The 22,098-nt window shown below is 28.7% G+C and overlaps 1 protein-coding gene across 3 annotated transcripts in view; it reads right to left on the reverse strand.

Annotated features, from left to right (window-relative positions):
* Positions 1-483: 483 nt before the first annotated feature.
* LOC106672275 (potassium voltage-gated channel protein Shal) overlaps positions 484-22,098 on the reverse strand; it is a 107,333-nt gene continuing 85,718 nt past the window's right edge. Inside the window, exons 4-5 of one of the 3 annotated variants that reach the window (XM_014403578.2) lie at positions 8,385-8,537; positions 484-2,633 (exon numbers count right to left, since the gene is read on the reverse strand). In XM_014403578.2, coding sequence (XP_014259064.1) covers positions 2,289-2,633; positions 8,385-8,537 — 498 coding nt within the window. In that variant the 3' untranslated portion in view covers positions 484-2,288. Of the gene's footprint in view, positions 2,634-2,999; positions 3,080-8,066; positions 8,538-15,712; positions 15,794-22,098 lie in introns of those variants that run through there. The other 2 variants (XM_024228422.1, XM_014403588.2) reach the window with 2 other exon arrangements.

Here is a 22,098-nt window from a genome sequence, read left to right on the forward strand (position 1 = left end):
TTTTGTACTCTTGGGCAGTGTGAATGAGTACTCTGGTGAGTGAATGTCATTTAATACCTGATTGATGGGCTTCTTCTCATATTACTCTGAGAGATATCTAGTAGTCTGGGGTAGTGTGAATGAAGTCTGGTGAGTGAATGTCATTTATTGGTATGAATGTAGATACTCCAAGGAATATTTCGTACTCTTGGGCAGTGTGAATGAAGTCTAGTGAATGAATGTAATTTTTTACCAAGAATGCTTCTTCTCCAGTTACCTTGGGGAATATCGAATACTGGGACAATATGACCAGATTAACTTTTTTAAATTGCACATTAAGACAATGCACTGAGGGAGGTTACCTTAACATCCTAAGCCTATTGATGTGGGTATAACTTGGCCCGGCATCAGACATAGGAGTTAGTAGGAATAAAATATGTGAAGGAAAGGAAAAGAATGGCAAAGTAGTACAATCTTGCTAGGACTTCTATTATAAATACAAAATAAAATTGAACAATTTATTAAATTACACTATATTTCAAATGTACAACGTAACCTTTGCAAATGCAAATGGTTTTGTATTATTAGTCCAACATAAAATAGACTTAGATGATGTTATAAAATATACTAACAAGGTAACATAACTGTAAGAAATAACTTTCTATATATGAAAATCATTTTTTTTTTGTATGTAATGGTTTCTCTCTTTGTATATTGAATACATTTTTTATTTATGTTTGTATTTACAAAATACAGTTTTCAAAGGAATGTTCACCACATTTTTACAAAGTCACGAGTTACAATTGTATAAACATGAAAGCTTAAATCGAAGCATGAAAATAGGAAAAATTAAATTTACTCATAACAATTCCAGTGAGTTTCGCTAGATGTGCCTTTAGAACCTAATCACTTTTGTAAAACTGAACCTTATTTCATAATGAATCTTTTTGTTTTACTTTATCAGTTTATGGCTTCATTGTCTAATTATTTCTGTAATACAAATGAGTTTTTGATTCAATTATTAGTGTTCTTTAAATAATAGGTTTCATTTCATAGATTTTTACTCTCTTGTTTTTAAAATTCAAGTTCTTTGTTTTCATTGCTTTTTACCCAAGGAAAGTACAAAGTTTGACATTTGTACCCTGTTTTTGAATGTAAATATTGTATAACAAACTTTGAATATTATCTTTATATCATATAGTATAGTTACAAAAAAATGGGTCTATTTATTTGAAACAGTTGTGGTGTTAATTTTACCTAAATTGTCTTACATAATGAAAGATGCTTCTTATTTTAGGAATATTTGTATAAAATTTTGTTAAGTTGCATTGTACTTGTGGAATAAAGGAAAAATTTTACGTTTTTGAAATTCACTGCTTTTGGTTCACATTTCTTCACTTTAAAATTGAAAACTGAATTCGTTGAAAGTGCCATCCAACAAGCAAGGATTTATTAAATTAAGCAGTTTAGAGTGTAATTTGATGAACAATGAGTTATTCAGAAAAGAACACTTCAATGATGTATTTAGTTTATAATTTAAACAAGTTTTTTTTTTGAAGAGTCTAAATTCATTGTGGTTAATGTGAAAGTAAAAAGAAGCAACTTTTCTTAATAAGCAACTTAGGCAAGTCCAGTTATGTCTTCAGATGGCCTTTATATGGAACATCTTCCATTGGACAGCACATTTCCGACATGGAAAATTTTTAAACTTTCGGATAAATATATGAACAGTCTTGTAATGTATTTAATCATTTTACAAACATTAAATGTTCAAAGAGTACATTCAAAAGTTGATGAAAATGTTATAATTGTAAAACACGATAACTGTTTCATTTTCTAACCTTAGGCTAATTGTATGTTGTGAAATGTTTAATAGCTACATGGACAAAATGGATTTACATATAAAAGAATTATTTAAAACAAAAATTTATTATTTGTGATAATTAATAAACAATATAATTTTAACAAAAGTGTAATTTGGCTAGTAGCAAAGCAGGAAAAATTAAAATTTAACAGTCAATAGTAATGAAATTTAAATAGTTCTAAATGTGCTGAAAAACCAAGTTAAATGTATATGGATAACAGTTTTCAGTCTAATTGAAAGGTAATTAATAGGCACAATGCTTAATCAAAATTTTTAATTACCCAAAATTTTTTTTAAATATCTACATGGAAGTATTGATCTATAAGCCAATTTATCTGGCAAGTATTCAACAATGTACTTTGTATGCAATTTTAGAGGCACACATTTTATTTCAGTTGTCTATAACTAAATACAAATGGTCATAAATTTTTTGTTGTTGTGGATATTATAAAAATGAGATCCGAACTTCTTGTTTATCGTTTGACTGCGCTGGGGACGATGGTGTTTGAGGGGAGGCGTATTCAATGTCTGAGTTAGGATATGAAGTAGGAAGATTGACAACAACTGAAGCAGTCATATTGGAAGAGGTAGTAGAGTTAGGTTTACTAATTGATACTAGAGATGCAGAACTTACACCTACGGCATTAGCCTTCGTTCTCTGTGTGGTTCTTGTGTTATACTCGTTCGAACCCTCTATCAAAGGTGATCTTGTAAATTGAAGCCTAATTTGAATATCATTTAGTTCTTCTCCATGAGTCGTTGATTCTGGGCTTTCACATCTCCTATGCTTCTGAAAAAACATCAACAAATTTCATATTACTAAAAAGGCATCGCAATGTCTTGTCTAATAAATTATCTAACTAAAGATATATGCAAACTTTCTTTCTAGCAACATTTTAAAAACAAAAATAAACATATTTCAAATAAAACAGCATTGAACAAAATTGAGTATTTAGTAATAAAGTCCATTCAATAAGTCCATAAAAAAATATTTAAAAAATTTTTTTGTTCAGTAAACAATTTTGAAACTAAGTGTAATTTTTCTTAAATTAATAAAATAAATTATTAAATAAAAGAAAAAAAAAGAAATGAAAAGAAAAAAGGCAAGCTCGCTCCGCCAATAACAAATTTAAAATATTGCTTTCAGTCAACTTACACGTTTTTGTTTATTCCGGGCCATGTACCAAGTTGTACGTCAACTGCTCCAAGCCATCTAGAATACCCTCAGCTCCTCTTCTTCAGACAAGTTTTATTTAAAGAATTTTCACAAAAACACTTATGAAACTGAACAATTTTGTGTTTTAAAAATGTGTCAATAAAGAAACAATTTTGTACACAATTAAATAAAAATTGGCGGAGCGAGCGAAATGTCAATAATTGTCTTAAAAAAAGGACATGTACCATTTGGCTAAATCCCAATGAAAAAAATAAATCATCAGATATAGTTTCATTAAATTTAATTATGTTCAAATAAAATAATAAATAAATAAAAGTGGTAGATAAAAGTTGTAACAATTTATATGTAAAATTAAAAAAAAATTAAAATCATTTGAAAAAGCACTTTTTTCAAATCTTGCAGCTATTATTGTTTATTTACAAGTTTTTAAAAATTCAAATTCTTATCCACAGATTAAGTAAATCCTACTTTATTTGCTAGTTGGTAATGATTAACTTCTAACATGGCTGTAAGATTGGAACATGATAGGTCAGACAAATATTGCAATAAGCTTTGGATTACAGTGAGATATATGTACAGAATTTTGCCCAAGTTAGGACTATTCAATTAAATAATTGTGGTGCACTTGAGCATTTAGCTTAACTTAATTTTTATTATTGTTAATCTTGTTTAACCTAATATTTCCTTACCATTAGATTTCAACAACTTAATTATTTGTCGGATATCACAATATTAAAGGAGAAAACAAAATGATCTGCCCTTGCATTAAATATTGCGACTAACAATAAAAATAAACTAGTCTAAAAAACTATATTTTATCAATTTATTATAAAACAATAATGCATCTCATTTGTAGTTTTGGACAATTTTGTAGTTTATGTAATAAAAATTCTATAACACATTTAGATATTAATTTGTTGACAATAAACCATTTCGCTTGCTCCATCAAAATTAAAAATTAAACATTACTATAACAACCAAATGAAAAATTTCCATAGCTTTTGAAAGCAAAAATGGAGAGTCCAATCTCCATAAGATGGATGGAAATGTTATTTTAAAAAATGAAAAAATCGATTTAACAAATTCTTTTTATTAGATTAGTTAAAATATAAGTTTGCAATATATTTAAAGTTATAATAATATGTAGTATATATATCAATTTATTACAAAAAATAATGAATTTCATTTGTAGTTTTGGATAAGTTTGCAGTTTATGTAATAAAAATTGTTTACATTTAGATATTAATATGTTGACAATAAACCATTTCACTTACTCCATCAAAATTAAAAATTAAACGTTATATATCAATACTTTGTTAGAAACCAACATTACATATATATATTGTACATGTTATTATAACTTTAAAAATGCACTGTACTAGCTTTTATCATTTTGAAATCGCTTTCTTGTTGTTCAATCATACCTATGTACATACAGAAAATAAACCTCATCTATTAATATAATAGAATCCATCCATGAGTTAGATATTGAGCAAACATATTTTGATTTAAAAGAAGAAGAAGTAAAGAAACAGACAAAGAAAAATTAATTTAAATATTTTCAAATTGGATGAAAATAAGAGAAACATTTCCACATTTTTTAAACTCACAAATACCAATAGTGACAATCAAATCCCTTTTACGAGCATTCACTCAGGGCGCAAATCACTCGTTAATTGTGAAAAATAAATACAATATCAGAGATTGTCCATGCACTTGGAATTTTGTATGATCACCGTTTCCACTACTAGAATGAGACAGACGATTAGGACACAGTTAGATGTACACAAGTAGATCATTAAGATTTACTTTTCAAATTCAGTTGAATAACAGTGATCGTTACTTTAAATCTAATGTTTTTTTAGAAAATTTATTATTCGGTGGAAATTCAGAATTAATATATTACAAAATATTAATGAAAGAATAGTAAACTAGTAGCATCCATCTATGTTTTCTGATAATGTTACATCAATTTTTGCTAAAATCGTTTTCTATTTAAGCTTTACTAGTATTATTTAAAAAATGAATAATGTTATCTAAGAATGGAACACCTATAAAATGATTTGAAAATGAATCATTTTTATTACCTCATCATTCCCCATCCATCTTAAGTATAAATTTATTTCTAAATTAAGTAATACGTACAGTGTGTCTACTGCCTACGAGCTAAACTGGCAATGATGGCCATCATAGAACTTGTATTCTCTATTATTTCATTTAAAAATAACAGCAACGTATTTTTTTTAAAAATAATTACGCTAGACTTGTAGATTAGTTGCAAAATATTTTAAATGATTACTGTGATTTGTTTGTTGTAAGTAAACAATAAATTATCTATCAATTTGCTTAAACACTTTTGCTTATAAGGGGGACAAAAAAAAGTGATATTTTTAATCTTTTAAAGGAGGCAATTTTTTTTTAATATATTGATTTTCTTTTGAGCAGATTTTGATGTTCTCAAATATTGATTACCTTACGTAGAAAACGTAATTCCTGAAGGCAATAAACTAAAGAAGGATTTATTATTTTGACAATAAATTTAAATATTTATCAGTAATCTTATTACATTTGTATGAATTTTTAATAATACAATCTTTTTTGTCAGTTTAATAAAAATGATAACACATTTAACAGGAAATCTTTTAAATAACAATAATTTTCAACTTAAAGTTTAGTATTTCCATCCTTAAAAATAACTAGGGAAAGTATAAAATGTATAAAAACTGAAGCCCAAGTTATCAGAAATTTTTATTTATTTTATAAATAAAAGCCCATGTTATCAGAAATTTCTATTTATGTTATAAATACGTGTATTATTTAACATAATAACATTTGGATATTTTCTGTATTTCTGTTTTTTTATTTTTTTATTCATTAATATTAGCACGTGAAAAATAAATAGAAGGGAAGTAAAGTTGTGTTTTTTAACTATTATAATTATCGATGATAGTCAACAAATGTAAGTCTAAAATGCCCAGTAACTGTACACCATCTCGCAAATGTCCAATTTAAATTTTATAGAAGTGAGTAACATTTTGAAAAGATAAGTGGTGTATTACCAAGTTATGGAAGAAACTCATTTAAGGCTTTTGTATTTATCTAGCTACAAAAATTACAAGTTAAGTTAAGCCTATGGACATTTTTTTTCAAATAAATATCAAATTTTTTCCCCTTTCCCAAACTTTTTTGCGATGAATGTATAATTGAGAATTATAATATTCATTCATATTTTTTTAAACATAATTTCACACAACAAAACAAAAAATCTCCCACAATGAACCAAACAGATCAAATCATTCAACTTGTAATAAATTAACAATTTAAATAGGCTTTGATAAACATTTCTTTTTTTTAATATTTACACCTTTTCCTTTTTATCTTTTTACATTTAAAAATTTTTTGATGATTATGCGTAACTATTAGAGGAAACAGTTTTTTATATATATAAAAAATTGGAACAAACAAATGTATACAAATTGCAGTTTAACTGATAAAGATCAGTCTAAAAGAATATATTATTATTGGCTGGAAAGTTGAAATATACATAACATGCTCCTATTGCTATTATTGTATTTTGCTGCTTAATTTTTCATTTTTTAGATGCCTTTTACAAATTAATAATGTTTTGAATTCAATTGTGTTTTATATTTATCTGAATTTTTGTTTATTAGTAAGAACTGTATATGATCATTAATTTTATAAACAGCAATTAAATTAATCGTAAAAAGGAATTCAAAAGACATTACAATGCTACAATGGAAGACTGCAAAATACAAATTCTACTTACAAGAGATACATTCAGTTAACAATGTTAAAATATTTAAATGTAAAACTATACTATGGAAGTCAATGTAAACATCGTGTAATATCATTTACACGATAAAAATTAACGTTAAATTTTAATTTTTAAATTTTCAACGCACTAATACTAAATAAAAATCACAATTTTGTAGAATAATATATTTCTGTAGTGGAATTTAAGGAAGCATAAAATTCCATCTTATAGTTAGGATTAAGATTATGAGTACTACCAATCGTATAAAAAAAAGGTTGATTGAATGCAAAGAGCTATATACTTTCAAACACGAGTAAAAGTGATTTTAATATTAAAATGGACATTTTTCATTAATTAAATACTGACAAATTTACAATTTTCTAATAGATAACTAGACTTGTTGGTGTCAGTTAAGCCAATGGAAGTGTGGCAAAGGCAATTAAGTTAGAATTAGACACTGACCAAATGATCAATTAATATAGTTCAGTCATTTGTGTTATTATTTAACTATTTTTTTCTTATTCTCTGCCAGGGAACTACCTCTAGAGAATTTGAGCTTGAAATATGATACAATAATACTACTAGTTCTAAAATATAATTGTAAATACAACTTGATTATATCATAGTCATATATATAAATTGGAAATGACAAATTACACGATTTTTTGAATATTACTACATTACATACAATTGATTAAGGCTGGGTCCTAATGTTGTTCGAACATTATCATCAAATAGGAAGTGTAATTTTATTTGCTGTGTATGAGTTATTTATTTCACAATTGCTAAAATATAACTGTGTAACTAAATATATAATCATATATATAACATATAATCACAAGGAAAACTAGTAAATCTATAGAAAAAGTCGTACAACAATTTGCTTTTACAATAGTTTTTTTAAACTTAAATGGCAACAAATTTGTTAAAACACAAATAACAATACAATAATTTAAAATATGCCCAGATTGGTAAAAATAGGAAACATTTATTATGAAATAGTAACTTTATGTTTAATATTTCATGTATCGAATGAGTAATTTAAAAAAATTCTGTTTACTGCCTTCCTAAGTTATAGTGGGTTTAGACGACCACTATTTGGAATTTAAGTGGAATTTAATCTACAAAGGTTGAAATGTATATAAAGATTTTATAATGTGACGCACATCAAATACATTCTAAGTCCATTTTTGATTTACTATTTTATAATTAAGCAAATACTGTTCTATAATAAATTAAATGCAATTTTCCTAAAATTCACTATATATATAATTTTGGTAAAAAGTGGGAAACAAAATTTGTTGTTTTATAAAGAGGGGGTGTATCAAATATTCAAAAAATTAACATAATGCAAATAACAGTGGCGAAAATTCTCCTTGTGTTTTTTTGGGTGTGAACAATGTCAAATTTCCTAAACCGTTTTGTTTCAAATATACTCATTTGATATGGTTATGAATCTTGAACCTTTTAAAAGCAATGTTTAAGTTGGTAAAAATGTTTCAATTAAAATTAAACTATCCTGGTTATTAGTAGCAAGGAGGCAGGTACTAGTTGGCTGGGTGTGGAAGAGATTGTCAGTGGTGACATACCTGATATCTTTGAGTACAACATCTCCCACAGCAGGAATGCAACAACCCCGTTCTGCTCCCGGCGGAATGAGTTGGGCTTATTAATGGAGAAGGAGATCCTGGCCTTTTTGGTTGACCATTGTATGGTACTTCAAGTTCCACGAACTCTCTGTCCTGTAAAAGTGCAACAAAAAAGTATGCATTATTGTAGACTCGGTTGAAACTGTTTTCATCTGCAATTTATTTATATTACTTTTTTTAATGACATGAATTTAAAGTATAATGTCAGAATTTAGAATTGTTTTTAATATAGAATTTTAGTACTCATTGCATTAAATTTATTTCTGCACTACTAATGACAGGAAAACCACCATTGCGGTATGGCTAAACACATATCTATGCAGTGGAGAGCACTCTAAATAAATAGAAACAGCCAATTTTTAAATAGAAAAAAATAAGAAAAAAATGGTTGTCCTCAAATCCTCAAATAAAGCCAGTGTATATACTTGTCACGCTTATTTTCTCAAAAATGTATACATGTAATTTGTGAATAGACGCATATTAATTTTAAAAGATGTGGGCTATTAACTGTATATTAATGCTTTATGGCAGATGGCTTGACTGAGCCTTTTAAAGTTTTATTTGAAGAATAAAAATAGTTTTTTTAAATTGATTTGTTGGTTTAATTAAAGGTTTTTTTGTTGACAGTGAGGATGTGATAAATTATCTGACTGATTTATAAAAATGACAAGTCTGTTGGTACTCTCCAAAACATCTAATCTAGTATTGTTCAGTTTGGAACCCATTGAGTTTAAATTAATAAATAAATTATTCATTAGTTTCCTAAAACTCTTGTATTTGGCTTACTAATTTAAATCTAGGTTTTTCCTTTTAAAAACAATTTCTTTAAAGAAATTAAAAGCAAATTTAACTTTAATACGAGAAATTTTCTACTTTTAAGCTCAATTATATTAAAATTTGTCATTTATGTTATTTATGAATTTGAACATCGTAACATGTTCTTTGATTGAAGAATTTCTTTTTTAAAAATTTAAATTTAACTTTATTTTTTTAAATTTAACTTAAATACGAGAAATTTTCTACTTTTAACCTCAATTATTTTAAAATTTGTCATTTATGTTATTTATGAATTTGAACAACATCGTTACATGTTCTTTGATTGAAGAATTTCTTTTTTAAAAATTTAAATTTAACTTTACTTTTTTAAATTTAACTTAAATACGAGAAATTTTCTACTTTTAGCCTCAATTATTTTAAAATTTGTCATTTATGTTATTTATGAATTTGAACAACATCGTTACGGGTTCTTTGATTGAAGAATTTCTTTTTTAAAAATTTAAATTTAACTTTACTTTTTTAAATTTAACTTTACTTTTTTAAATTTAACTTTAATACGAGAAATTTTCTACTTTTAACCTCAATTATTTTAAAATTTGTCATTTATGTTATTTATGAATTTGAACAACATCGTTACGTGTTCTTTGATTGAAGAATTTCTTTTTTAAAAATTTAAATTTAACTTTGTTTTTTAAAATTTAACTTTAATACAAGAAATTTTCTACTTTTAACCTCAATTATTTTAAAATTTGTCATTTATGTTATTTATGAATTTGAACAACATCGTTATGTGTTCTTTGATTGAAGAATATCTTTTTTAAAAATTTAAATTTAACTTTGTTTTTTAAAATTTAACTTTAATACGAGAAATTTTCTACTTTTAACCTCAAGTATTTTAAAATTTGTCATTTATGTTATTTATGAATTTAAACAACATTGTTATGGGTTCTTTGATTGAAGAATTTCTTTATAAATTTTAGTTTTATAATAAAAATACAAGAAACATAACATTGTAAGGCATGATGCTGCTTGGATTTATGATGTACCAAATATCTAGGGTGTAAAATAAAATAAATTTGTAAAAATATGTATATGTCAGGGTTCATAAAATAGTATTTGTTGGTATTAGTGCATGCTATATTGTATTTGATAAGCGAGGCTGACATTTAATATTTACATTATGAACATATTGCACTGCTGAAGAAGATTTATGATTTTTATATTCATAATTGGCAAGAACCATTCTCTATTATATCTATCTAGATTTATAATTTAATGATCAGTCTAATGAACTAAAAGTGTTTTGTTAACTGGTCCTATGTACAATCAAACTTTAGTGCTTAACATTGAGGTAGTACATTCCATGGCGCTGGTGTGATATGGTGAATGTTCAATAATTTCATTAATAGCATTTTATTTATAGCCATTCCTAGTCTAATAAGAGAGTGCATGGTGCTAATCATTGCACTAAAGATTTGCTATTTGACTTCTAGATGAAAAAAGCTAGTGTCAAAACAAATTTAACAAGTATTTAACAAGTAACAAGTTATTTATTCCTTCCGTCTTCAAAGTTAGGTTGTTATATTTTTATAATGAATCAGGAATAATGATTAAACTTTTCTGTAGTATTGTATAATAAGTTTAAATTTTCTAGAAGTTAAGAAAAAAAAGGCAATTTAATATGAAAATGTACAACGAGAAGAGTTTAAATTTCAACTTTTTCCAGATAGATTTAAAGTTCACTAATGATTTAATTATTCTCTGAATGTTAGCATCGATGCCCTGGGTTATTTTGAAATAGTTTCAATGCAAAATATTATAAAATTTTTATTAAAAATTTTATTTAAAAAAAATTACAACGCAGAGTGAACTTGTAAGCTATCAAACTTACCAATGAAAGCCTGATTTTTCTTGGTTTCATCAAACAGTGCACAACATATTTCATTTTAATTTATGTTTATTTCAAGGGAATGAATAGAAAGGGGATGTGATGAAAGTCGAACTAAAAGCAAGTTATTGAATTTCCAAGTTTTTGGTGATTACATCATATATATTGTATATTTAATGACCTAATAAATGATTACAACAATAAAATAAGTTTTTGACTAAATATTTAACTTGTTACATTTATTTAGTTAGTATTTTAATTAGATATAATCACCGAATAGTTAGAAATTGTACTGCACCCTTCTTGACTGTATAATATCTGTATTTTGTATATCACATTTTTTCTACTTTTAAGTATCACTCTGCATTCTGATGTAAAGTATGCCAGTATTTCTTCTGCTTCTTAATTTTATTTCATTCAGATTCTTTTTCTGATCATTGAGTCTGTGATGTCATGTCAAGGAACCTTTTATAATTCCTTAAAATCTTCCTGCTTCCTTTTTTTATTCTGAAATGTCTTCTTTCTTAATTTTGATGTAATTTGTTTTTCATAGTTCTCACATTAACTCTTGTTAAGAGGAAGATTTATTTTTGAACTTGGATATCTTGGTCATATGTCTTGGGATTAACTTATCTAGGTGGGTTTAAGTTTTCCAGGTCGACAGTTGGTCATTCATCTTTTTCAGCGTTTTTGTTTGTAAAGATGTCAGTCTAATAGGCCTATAGAATTTCAAATGGATAGCTGGCAAATGAAAGGTTTGCTTTTAGTCCAAAAAGCTCAGGAGATGAACCTCATCCCTCATTTAATCTTTTACCAGTGTATTATAAAAAAAAGTTTTTATTCAGTCCTCAAGATTTTGTTTTGAAAATCTTCAATAATTTCTCATATTCTTAATCAAATTTTCTTTGGATTTTTATTACAAAAAAGTTGATTGTTTTTAATAGAGCAGTCTTTCAATAGATCAGGAGAAAAGAAACATAACAATCCAATAATTGTTTTACTTATAAATTTCAAAAATTTGACAAGCTGTTTTGTGAAGATATTGTCAAAGACTATTTTAGTCGGTCGGTCATTGAAATTTTCTGTTTAAAAAAATTATGCTCAGTTATTCCGACATTTGATGCTACCTTAATGTACATTCAGTTCTAAAGTTGAAATAATAGAAATTGGATGCACATTTTAATAGAAAAATGGTTCTTCTATACATACATATTACAAGATGTTCCTAAAGAAACGAGATCCTGTAAAAAAATAATACAATGTTATAATACATTGTATGTTAATTTTTTGGCTAATTGTTTATACAATAAATGATTAGAAAAAAACAAAAAACATGCTTATTGACACTATGTTGATACAATAACCCTGGTAATGGTTGGTATATTGAAATGATAAAATATATTAATATATTTATTTCATTTGTATAACAAAATTAAGTCTTAGAAAAAAATGTACATTTCCATAAGCCAAAAAAAAGTTTGCTATTTTATTTCTTGTTGATCATTTATGTTTTATATTATTTATCTTGGAACAGGAAAATAAATTATCTCGTTTAATCCTAAATATTAGGTACACCCTCGTCAAATCTGAAGAATTTATCAAACATTATTATTATATTATATTATATTATAAAAAAAGATGTAACATTGGAAAGTTTACTTTAAAGGGATATAGTTTACTATATAGTACAGTTATAAATCACTATATAAATATCACTTTTTTACATTATTCATAGTGCATATTGTAATGAGTAGATTTTGACATTGTGAATTTCCTTTTATTAATGATTAAGAAAAAATATATATACAGAGTGTCCACGAATGGACTTCAATACTTGATATTATCTGTACCACATCTCAGATTTGACTAAAAAGTCTCTATTGTATAAATGATTTTGATTGATTGATAATAAATTTGATTACACAAATGAGAAGTGTATTGATTAGATTAATTTATTATTATTATTATTTTATTGGACCTTAAGCAAACCAAATTCAAAATCACTTAGAAGATACTCTTTTACAAGTTTCTAACGGTTAAGCTCTTAATTTTGTAAGTACTGACAGATATAAAGCTTAGAGAAAAATTACCTCTTCTAATGAGTTTTAAATACATATACAAAATTTTTCAAAGATATATCTCCAATTATTACTATTAAAATTAACTTTTAATTGCTAAAAATTTGTTCTTTTGGTTTCAAATCAATTAAGATTTTGAAACTTTTATTTAAAAAATGCAAAGCAAATAAAAAAAGATGCTTTGGTGTAAAATTGAACAGGACAAACAAAAGAGATATGGAGGACTTATAAAAAAAGATAGTAGTAACCTGAAAAGTGAAATAGCTCAAATACAATTCAAAATCAAACATTGGACAAGGGATTCTTTAGTACAATTTAGATGTAGGATAATCTCCTGTATTGATGCGACACCCTGTTTATATATACATAAATATATACAGGATGTCTCAATTAATACGACCCAATCACAAATACCTCTATATAGAGGCAAAATGTAATAAAAAAAAGTCCAAAGTAAACAATTTTTCTTTTTACTTATAGTGTGTAAATATGTTAATTGTGTGTCATAAAAATGATAAAATTTATTCTTAAAAACCTGTTGACACTGGATTTATGTGCAAAAATGGCTGTGATTTTTTTATTTTATTTTTGTTTTTGTTGTTACCAAGGATACTGGTTTTTATTATTAACTTTTTAATGGTCAATTCTCAATTTATTCAGTAAACAATCTACATTTCTATTATTTACGGTTAGTTATTAAAGAAAAGATTAACAAATTGTTTTTTTTTTTTTTTTGAGTGATTTTCCCTCATTTGGCTTTCATACTACTCTTAAAGAATTTAGGGCTGATAATTTATCATTTAAAATTCTATGTTGTATATTTACAAAAACTGATGTTGATGATCAACCTAATAGTTTGGGTTAATGAATGATCAATAATGTCTATTTTTTTTTTTTTTTTTTTTTTTTTTAAGAGGGTTCGCAACAGCAGAGGTCATATAAACCCACAGGGTGCCGGTGTTTTTGAAAAAAAAGCATCTTTGTAAGTACGTTGAGAGACCTTCACCTTACATTGATAAGCGCCGTGTCAACGCCTAAACCATTGAGGCCACCGACGCCCCCCAATAATGTCTATTGTGGTAATTTAAGGATCCATCACCATTAAAAGTAGCATTATCAGGGAATAATTTTCTGAAGAAACCCTGATTGAACACTTGTGTCTTGATTCTTCCATCTGCACAACTTTGATCTTCAGAAGACAATGCTTGGTGAAGAGATGGCAGGGATGAAAAGGAGATCATTTCAGCAGCCTTTGGATTATACCTGTTTCTCTGGATATTTTTCGAATTCTATTATCGTGATTACTTTTTTCACTTTGTGTCGCACAGATTGACAGTCTTTCTCAGTCAAATTTTCCTTCTTAGCTTTAGCGACCGGCCAATAAATAGTGCCTTGTAGCAAGAATGATTTCTGAATGAGTAGCAGTTCCAATAGAGCCAGACAGCTGTATGATATATTTTTTGTACTCACCAATTAATACAGCATATAGTATTTCATTAGTCGAAGAAGCCATAGCAATAAAATTTAAAAACCTGAACACTGCGAAGCAGTTCAAACACAACTGAGAAGGAATAGCTGCAAATTTTTTGTAACATAAATAAGCTGGAAACATGTTAAAGATAGGAAATCTATCAAAATAATTTTCATAACGACAACGTGGCCTTACGTCAAATTTTCTTCTTTGGATTACTTTTAACTACTTGATTCCTACTTGATTAATGTCTGATGTTTGTAACAGCGTAACAGACCTACACTTTTGCAACACTGACAAATCGTGCGGGTTTAGTATACAGGGTGCCCCGTTTAAGACGTCCCATTAGCACGGGAGTGAAAATCACGCAAAACAATTTTTTAAACTTTTTCTTTGTATAGCAAAAGTAAATGATAAAAACAAAGATTTTTTCTCGAATAATAAATTGGGAGTTGATAATGAAAAAGTGTTAATATCCTTGCAAAGAAAAAATAAATAAATACACATTTCTCAGCCATTTGAGCATACATCAATTAATGCCAATGGGTTTGATTTTGTATTTACAAGCACTATTAAATGTGATGGTCTAAAGTATATGTTATATGAGAAACAAAACCACTTGAAAAAATTATTTTCATAGCGCACAATTAATATATTTATAAACTAGAAAAAAAACTTTTACTCAGCACTCATTTGTTTTTGTATTTGGTTTCTGCGAAGAGATATTTACGATTGGGACGTCTAAAATAGTACACACTGTATTATATTTTAAATAAATACACAAAGAACAAACCTGACTGAACATGATGTAGCTTTTTTTCATGCCATGATGTATTGAACATAACTTCACCAAAGAGATTTTATGAGTACGATTAATGACACATTCTAAGCCTTTAGACGTTATTCCACAATAGTCATGCAAGTTAGTTGTTTTGTTAAATAACAGGTCAATCGCCAACAATTTTTTGGGTTGCATTCTCAAAGTAGAAGTATAGACACACTTAAACGTAGCGACAACTGGCTCAATGCTCACAATAATTAAATTGTATACTACCTAAATAAAGTAAAACTTGAAGATCTAATTTTATGCATTATAGCCACCCCACCTTCGAGAGTCTTCTAAGAACCCAGGAGCCTGTAGAATAATTATATTTTTCATTTGTTATTTATGGCAATAAAACACACAAACATACAATAAAATAAATAAAAATTAATTTCTTATTACAAAAAGGCGATTCTAGAATTTTATTTCAGATCGTTTTAATGACGAAAAAAGTGCTATATTATATATGAGAATGCACAACTGAAAAGTACAGGTGGAAAATTGATATGAATTGCCATAACACTCCTGTACATGAATAAGCAGGACAGGATTACTTGGGACAACAAGAAGCAGACAAATGTCCAACTAGCAGCAAGGTTTCACAATTATGAATTGTCAATAGGCAGGTTTTCACAATTGGATGTAAATATATTACACTGAAGATGACGATAAGCGGAACGCGTCAGACAGACTCTATAAGCAAGGATAGGCAGACCAATGATCGGTAATGACCCAATTACAGATTTACCACTCTGCAGATCACATGGAGAAATCTCAGGTTTTTCTTTTATTGAACATTTATAACTGTAGAATTAACAAGAAAGTATAATGGTTAATCATCCTTGAGCGATGACGTTTCTGTAATCAAAGTACTCACTGTGACCCAATGGGGTGGTAGGGCTGTCAGTGGCAGTATACAGGGTGTCCCAGTTCCTTCTGACGAAACTCAGGGAATCGATTCTACTCTTCGTTTAGAGCAAAAAATGCCCAGGAGAAAATTTTCGGAAGTTCTCTATTTTGAAGATATTCGTCAATTTAGGTTTTTTTTAAACTATTCACTACCTTACCACATAAAAACGCTTACACCTTCCAAAATGTTGAGACTACAACAAATCCAATTATACCATTTGAATGAACGCTAAATTTGCTGTAAGACACTTCTTTGCAATAATCTGAATGACAAAATGTTAGCCAATATCAGTTGGAACATGTCAAAATTACAAAATTTAAAATTTTGGTCATGATTGCACGTTCTAATGAGGTTACAAAACAATACCTACAACTTGTCAAATTTTACAAAAACTTCTTCATGTAATATGCTTTACGTTGATATATCCAGGTTTTTAAATAACGTTCTAGTAGAGTTGAAAAATAATAATTGAATGTTCGAAAACGTGAGCTAAGGTAAATTTGAAGGGGGGTAGAAATAAATCAATTGGAACTCACTTTGTAAAATAAAAATGACACATATGTAATCTCACAAAAACCATACCAGAAAGCTTCATACAATAAAATGCAATGGTTCTTCTTGTAGCAAGCACCTAACAACAAAGGAGGAACTTTTCAGAGGAAATGCTCAAAGTGTTTTCCCTCTTCTCGAATGCATAACTGACTTTCTGAATTTCTACCCCCCCCCCCTGAAAATTTACCTTAGCTCACGTTTTCGAACATTCAATTGTTATTTTTCAACTCTACTAGAACGTTATTTAAAAACCTGGATATATCAACGTAAAGCATATTTGGTGAAGAAGTTTTTGTGAAATTTGAAAAGTTGTAGGTATTTTTTGTAACCTCAGTAGAACGTGCAATCTTGACCAAAATTTTAAATTTTGTAATTTTGACATTTTCCAACTGATATTGGCTAATATTTTATGTCATTCAGATAATTGCAAAGAGTATCTTACAGCAAATTTAGCGTTCCTTCAAATAGTGTAATTGGATTTGTTGTCGTCTCAACATTTTGGAAGGTGTAAGCGTTTTTATTTGGTAAGGTAGTGAAAAGTTGAAAAAACCTAAATTGACGAATATCTTCTAAATAGAGAACTTTCCGAAAATTTTCTCCTGAGCATTTTTTGCTCCAAACGAAGAGTAGAATCGATTCCCTGTTTCGTCAGAAAGAACTGGGACACCCTGTATATTAAGTAAAGAATTGGACAAAGGATACTGCCCTGGGGGACTCCTGTTCGAACAGGATGAATGAGTGAGTGGGAAAAAGTACATTACCCAGAAGTGCGGTAAGCAAGATTGGACTTAAGGAAGAAGTAGTAGATAGTAAGAGGATGCGTTTAAGTTTACACAGCATTGTAGAATCAATATAGAATCAAATTATCGGGAAACATAAGGGATGTTGTCATGGCGAATGGTAAGAATGGACACATAGAAATGGAAGATTTTGACTGGAAGTATTCTAAAAGAGTTGGATGCTTTGGCTGACCGCCACATTTCCATTCTCAGTCAGTTCATGAAGGTTTAAGCTATTTAAGCACTGACTTGTTGGGCTGATAAAGGATGTCAGAAGTATATATTAAGTAAATAATTGGACCAAAACTACTGCTTTGGGAGACCCCTGCCTTCAAAGTATAGATGGGTGAGTGGGGAGAACAGTACGTTACCCAGAACTAACGGTATGCAAGGTTGGATTAAGGAAGAAATAGTAGATAGTGAGGAAGATGCGTTTGAGTTTACGTAAAGGAGTTGGGGTAAGATTGGACACATAGAAACGGAAGGTTTTGAACTGGAAGTATTCTAAAAGAGTTGGATGCTTTGGCTGACGGCATTATTTTCATACAGTAGCCGATTTAAGTGCTACAACTCTAATCGGGATGATTAGGGATGTTAGCAGTATATAAGCAATGGGTCGGATGTAAGGTACTTCTTGGATGAATGAGAAGAACAGTACCTTAATCAGTACTAACGGTAAGCCAGGTACACTTAGGGACGAAGCAGTAGGTAGTAGGAGGATGCGTTTGAGTTTCCACATCATAATTATTGCAGAATAATTTTAGAGGTGAATCAAAATGCGCTCTCGATTCATAAAATTAACAACAGTGTTGAGGTTAAATTTTAAACTTAACGGCTGTTTTTGAGACTTTCTCACGTATGCCTTTTTGTTTAGACTTAATTAATTCAAACAGAAAAGTATACTTTGAACGGGTAAAACGTTTGATTTTCCCAAGACGCCGTTCCTTATTTTCTTCATATCAGGGTTGGTATCACTTTATTAACAGATAATGTTCCTCAGCGGCCCTTGTTTGAAACATCCCGTCCCAATTTCCTTAGAATAGAACTTATCTCATCCCTAAATCAAACTTACGACTTAGTTTTGATTGCTTGCGATGCCGGTCCCGGATCTACGCTCTTCCGAGACGGTTATTGCATTGAATTGCCCACCCGTTGATACTCTAGAATGCATTGAACGTATTTTGCAGCGAAGGCTGACTCAAAACCCATTTATGTATGACTCAACTTCAGGTCTTAAGAACGGTTTTTTTGCATGTGAGCCGGTATAGAAAACAGACCTTTTGACGACACCTATTTCAATTTATTTATTAATTTTGAGTTAAGACAGAAAAATGTGGCCGTCGTTGAAAAAAGGCATTGTTTGAAATGTTCGGTGTAATCGACAGAAATTTAGGGTAAATTTTGCAATGATGATACAATGGCACAAAAATAGGGGAAGTGTCGGAGCACTTCCTGCTACCAATTGTTTTACAATTCACAACTAATAAGTGGAAGACGAGACATAGATTTAAATGAATTTTTTTCGGCGTTACTAGGTCAAAAAATATTAGACACGTGTCTGAGAGTTCTTGCCAATGGGCAGTAGGTGCCAAGAAAAAATATTTAAAGTAATTCACATATTAAATCCATTAGAGTTCGTGGTCCGATTGACCAAATAATTTGGTGTAATTGACAAAATAATTACTCTTTATGTAAGGTATTGTTTGAGATAAAAAGTCAATCAATACGCCGCTGTTCTACCACTTGAGCTATCGTGATTTTGATTCACTCGGACACCAACTTCCATCTCAAAAAAAAAAAAAAAAAAAAAAAAAAGCAAAAAGTAGGGAAAATTCGAATGGTGGGTTGAGATGGGAAGTTGGTGTCTGAGTGGATCGAAGTCACGATAGCTCAAGTGGTAGAGCAGTGGCTAGATATTTAGCCGAAGGTCGTGGGTTCGAATCGCGCTCGTGACATTGACTTTTTTATCTCAACCAATACCTTACATAAAGAGTAATTTACATAGTTTATTTGAATATAGTATTCTGCCTTTATTGTTTCAAAGTTATTATATATCAGTTGATGTGCTTTTTTACTTAGGAGATGAAAATAATATTAGATTGTAATTAGATATATAAAAAGAAACAAAAACGAAAAGAGGCACTCGATAAATTATGCTAAAAAAATATTTTCGAAAAACTTAGGTTTCATTTTAAGCATACTTTAAAGCTCCTAAATATGAATTTTTATAACAAAAAATATACATTTTTGACTGAAACAGCCAGGTGGTAATTTTTTTTTATCCGATGTCCTGTGTTCCACTTAAAAGATTCACAGCTCCTATAGTTTATATTCAATTTCCACAATATTACTATTATTGGAAAGCTGAATGTTTCTTTTTTCGGCCTCTATGAATTTTGTTTAGTTATTATGACATTATATGTACGAAAAATAAGATTCGTATTATTTTATATCTATGGTTTTAATTTATTTACGATGGCCAAAGTTATGGCATTGCGTGTAGTTTAGAAGGTTCTAAATCTTTCGTAAGTAACCAGTTGATCGGCAAAGTCCTTTCAAAGTTATTGTGATTTCTGTGATTTACAAAAATCTATAAAGCAAAAATTTCGACGGTAAAAAATATTTTGTGATTTGTCCAGAAATTTGTATTCGAGGTTTTTTGGGGTGTAGAAAACGATTCTTGATTTTTTCCTGTTAATTGTTGTATGCTACTTTAAAAGTCCATATTCGTATCCTAGGGCTCATTGGCAGGAACGCTCAGACATGTGTCTTATATTTTATTATGTAGTATTTCCAAAAAAAAAAGTTTGATTAATTCTGTAATCCAAAGTCTGTAGCTTCCCTTTGTAAGTTATGGTTTGGCTAGCCAGGGATGATGATAAAATAATGGGAAAAATCGAATCAAAAACCCTCCATGAATTAAAAAAAAGTAAAAAATCTAACAAACAAGAATATAAAATAACAAACATATACATATGGAAATTTTTTTTTCTTGGCACTTCAGCTAAGCCTCTTTGTTAGTTCGTTTCCGAGTTAGGTTTATTTGACCTATCATGGAGGAAGTTGGTTTTTTTGTGTACGTTTCTTTGATCGAATGCGTCTCCATGGGGATGTTGAGATTTGAATACAATACAGAGTTGCGCAGAGACCGGCGATAATTTATTCTCAACGTTTGAATAGTCTGCATTTCTTCGAATAGAACCGACCCAAACATTCCATGAAATGAGTCTGACTTAATTGAAATATAAAGAAAACAGGTTGTGAGTATAAGCGGTAAACGTAAAGGAAGTTTTTGAGGGGAAGAATCCTATTGTGAAATATTGTCGTTTGATATTTTATATTGTTTCATAGAATTTAGAGTAGATCTCCAGAATTGAAATATTACGGTTTTACGGACTTGACTGTCTAAGAATACTCTAGAATAAATAATAAAGTCAAACTATTGTTTTTTAACATCCCTAATAAATTCAAAAAGAGTTCAAAGAAAAATATTTTGAAAAATAAATAAAAGAAAATATGAAAATGACAAAATTGTTTATACTCCTTAAGCCGGGAACACACCCGATGAAACGCTACCCGACACAAATCCAAAGTCCATTTTTCTATAAGATTGTATTACCCCCGTGCACATCTGCCCCATGCTTTGCAACGCCACCCTACTCTACGCTCTGCGATCCCCACTGTCCAGATTTTCGTCGGGTAGCAGCGAGTACAGTCGAAGACAAAAGAACCAGACACTCATATTTTTATTCTAACTACATGTATTATTGCCGTTACATTAATTACAACATACTTATTTTAATACAAACCAAGTTAACCGAGATCAAAAATTCATTAGTTTTTATTTAAAAAAAAATTTTAATGGCTTGGTAGAAAATTGATCAAAACACCGGAATACCATTTTTTGATAGAATGAATTTAACTAACAATTTATTACACGGTTTTGCTCATAAAATTTAATTAACAATTTATTTCATGGTTTTTCTCATACAATTACACCGTTTTCGTCGAGATGCGTCAGAACAGGACACTCATATTTTTTGTAATTTATTTCAAACTATGTATATGTAATTTTACCGTTATATTAAATACAACATTCTTATTTCAATATAAACCAAATTAAACGAGATCAAAAATTCATTAGTTTTTATTAAAAAATAATAATTTTAACGGTTTGGTAGAAAATTGATCAAAACACCGGAAAAACTTTATTTAAACCAATTAAATTTACCTAAGAATTTATTACATGGTTGTGCTCATAAAATGTAACTAACAATATTTATTACATGGTTTTGCTCAAAATAGTCCATTAAGAACAAAAGAGGCGTTGCGATTTTGATACTGATTTGTGATACACGCTGTGTGACTGTACGTGG

The sequence above is a fragment of the Cimex lectularius genome, unplaced genomic scaffold, assembly GCF_000648675.2.
Source record: "Cimex lectularius strain Harlan isolate CLEC.00 unplaced genomic scaffold, Clec_2.1 scaffold218, whole genome shotgun sequence".
Taxonomy (NCBI): Eukaryota; Metazoa; Arthropoda; class Insecta; order Hemiptera; family Cimicidae; genus Cimex; species Cimex lectularius.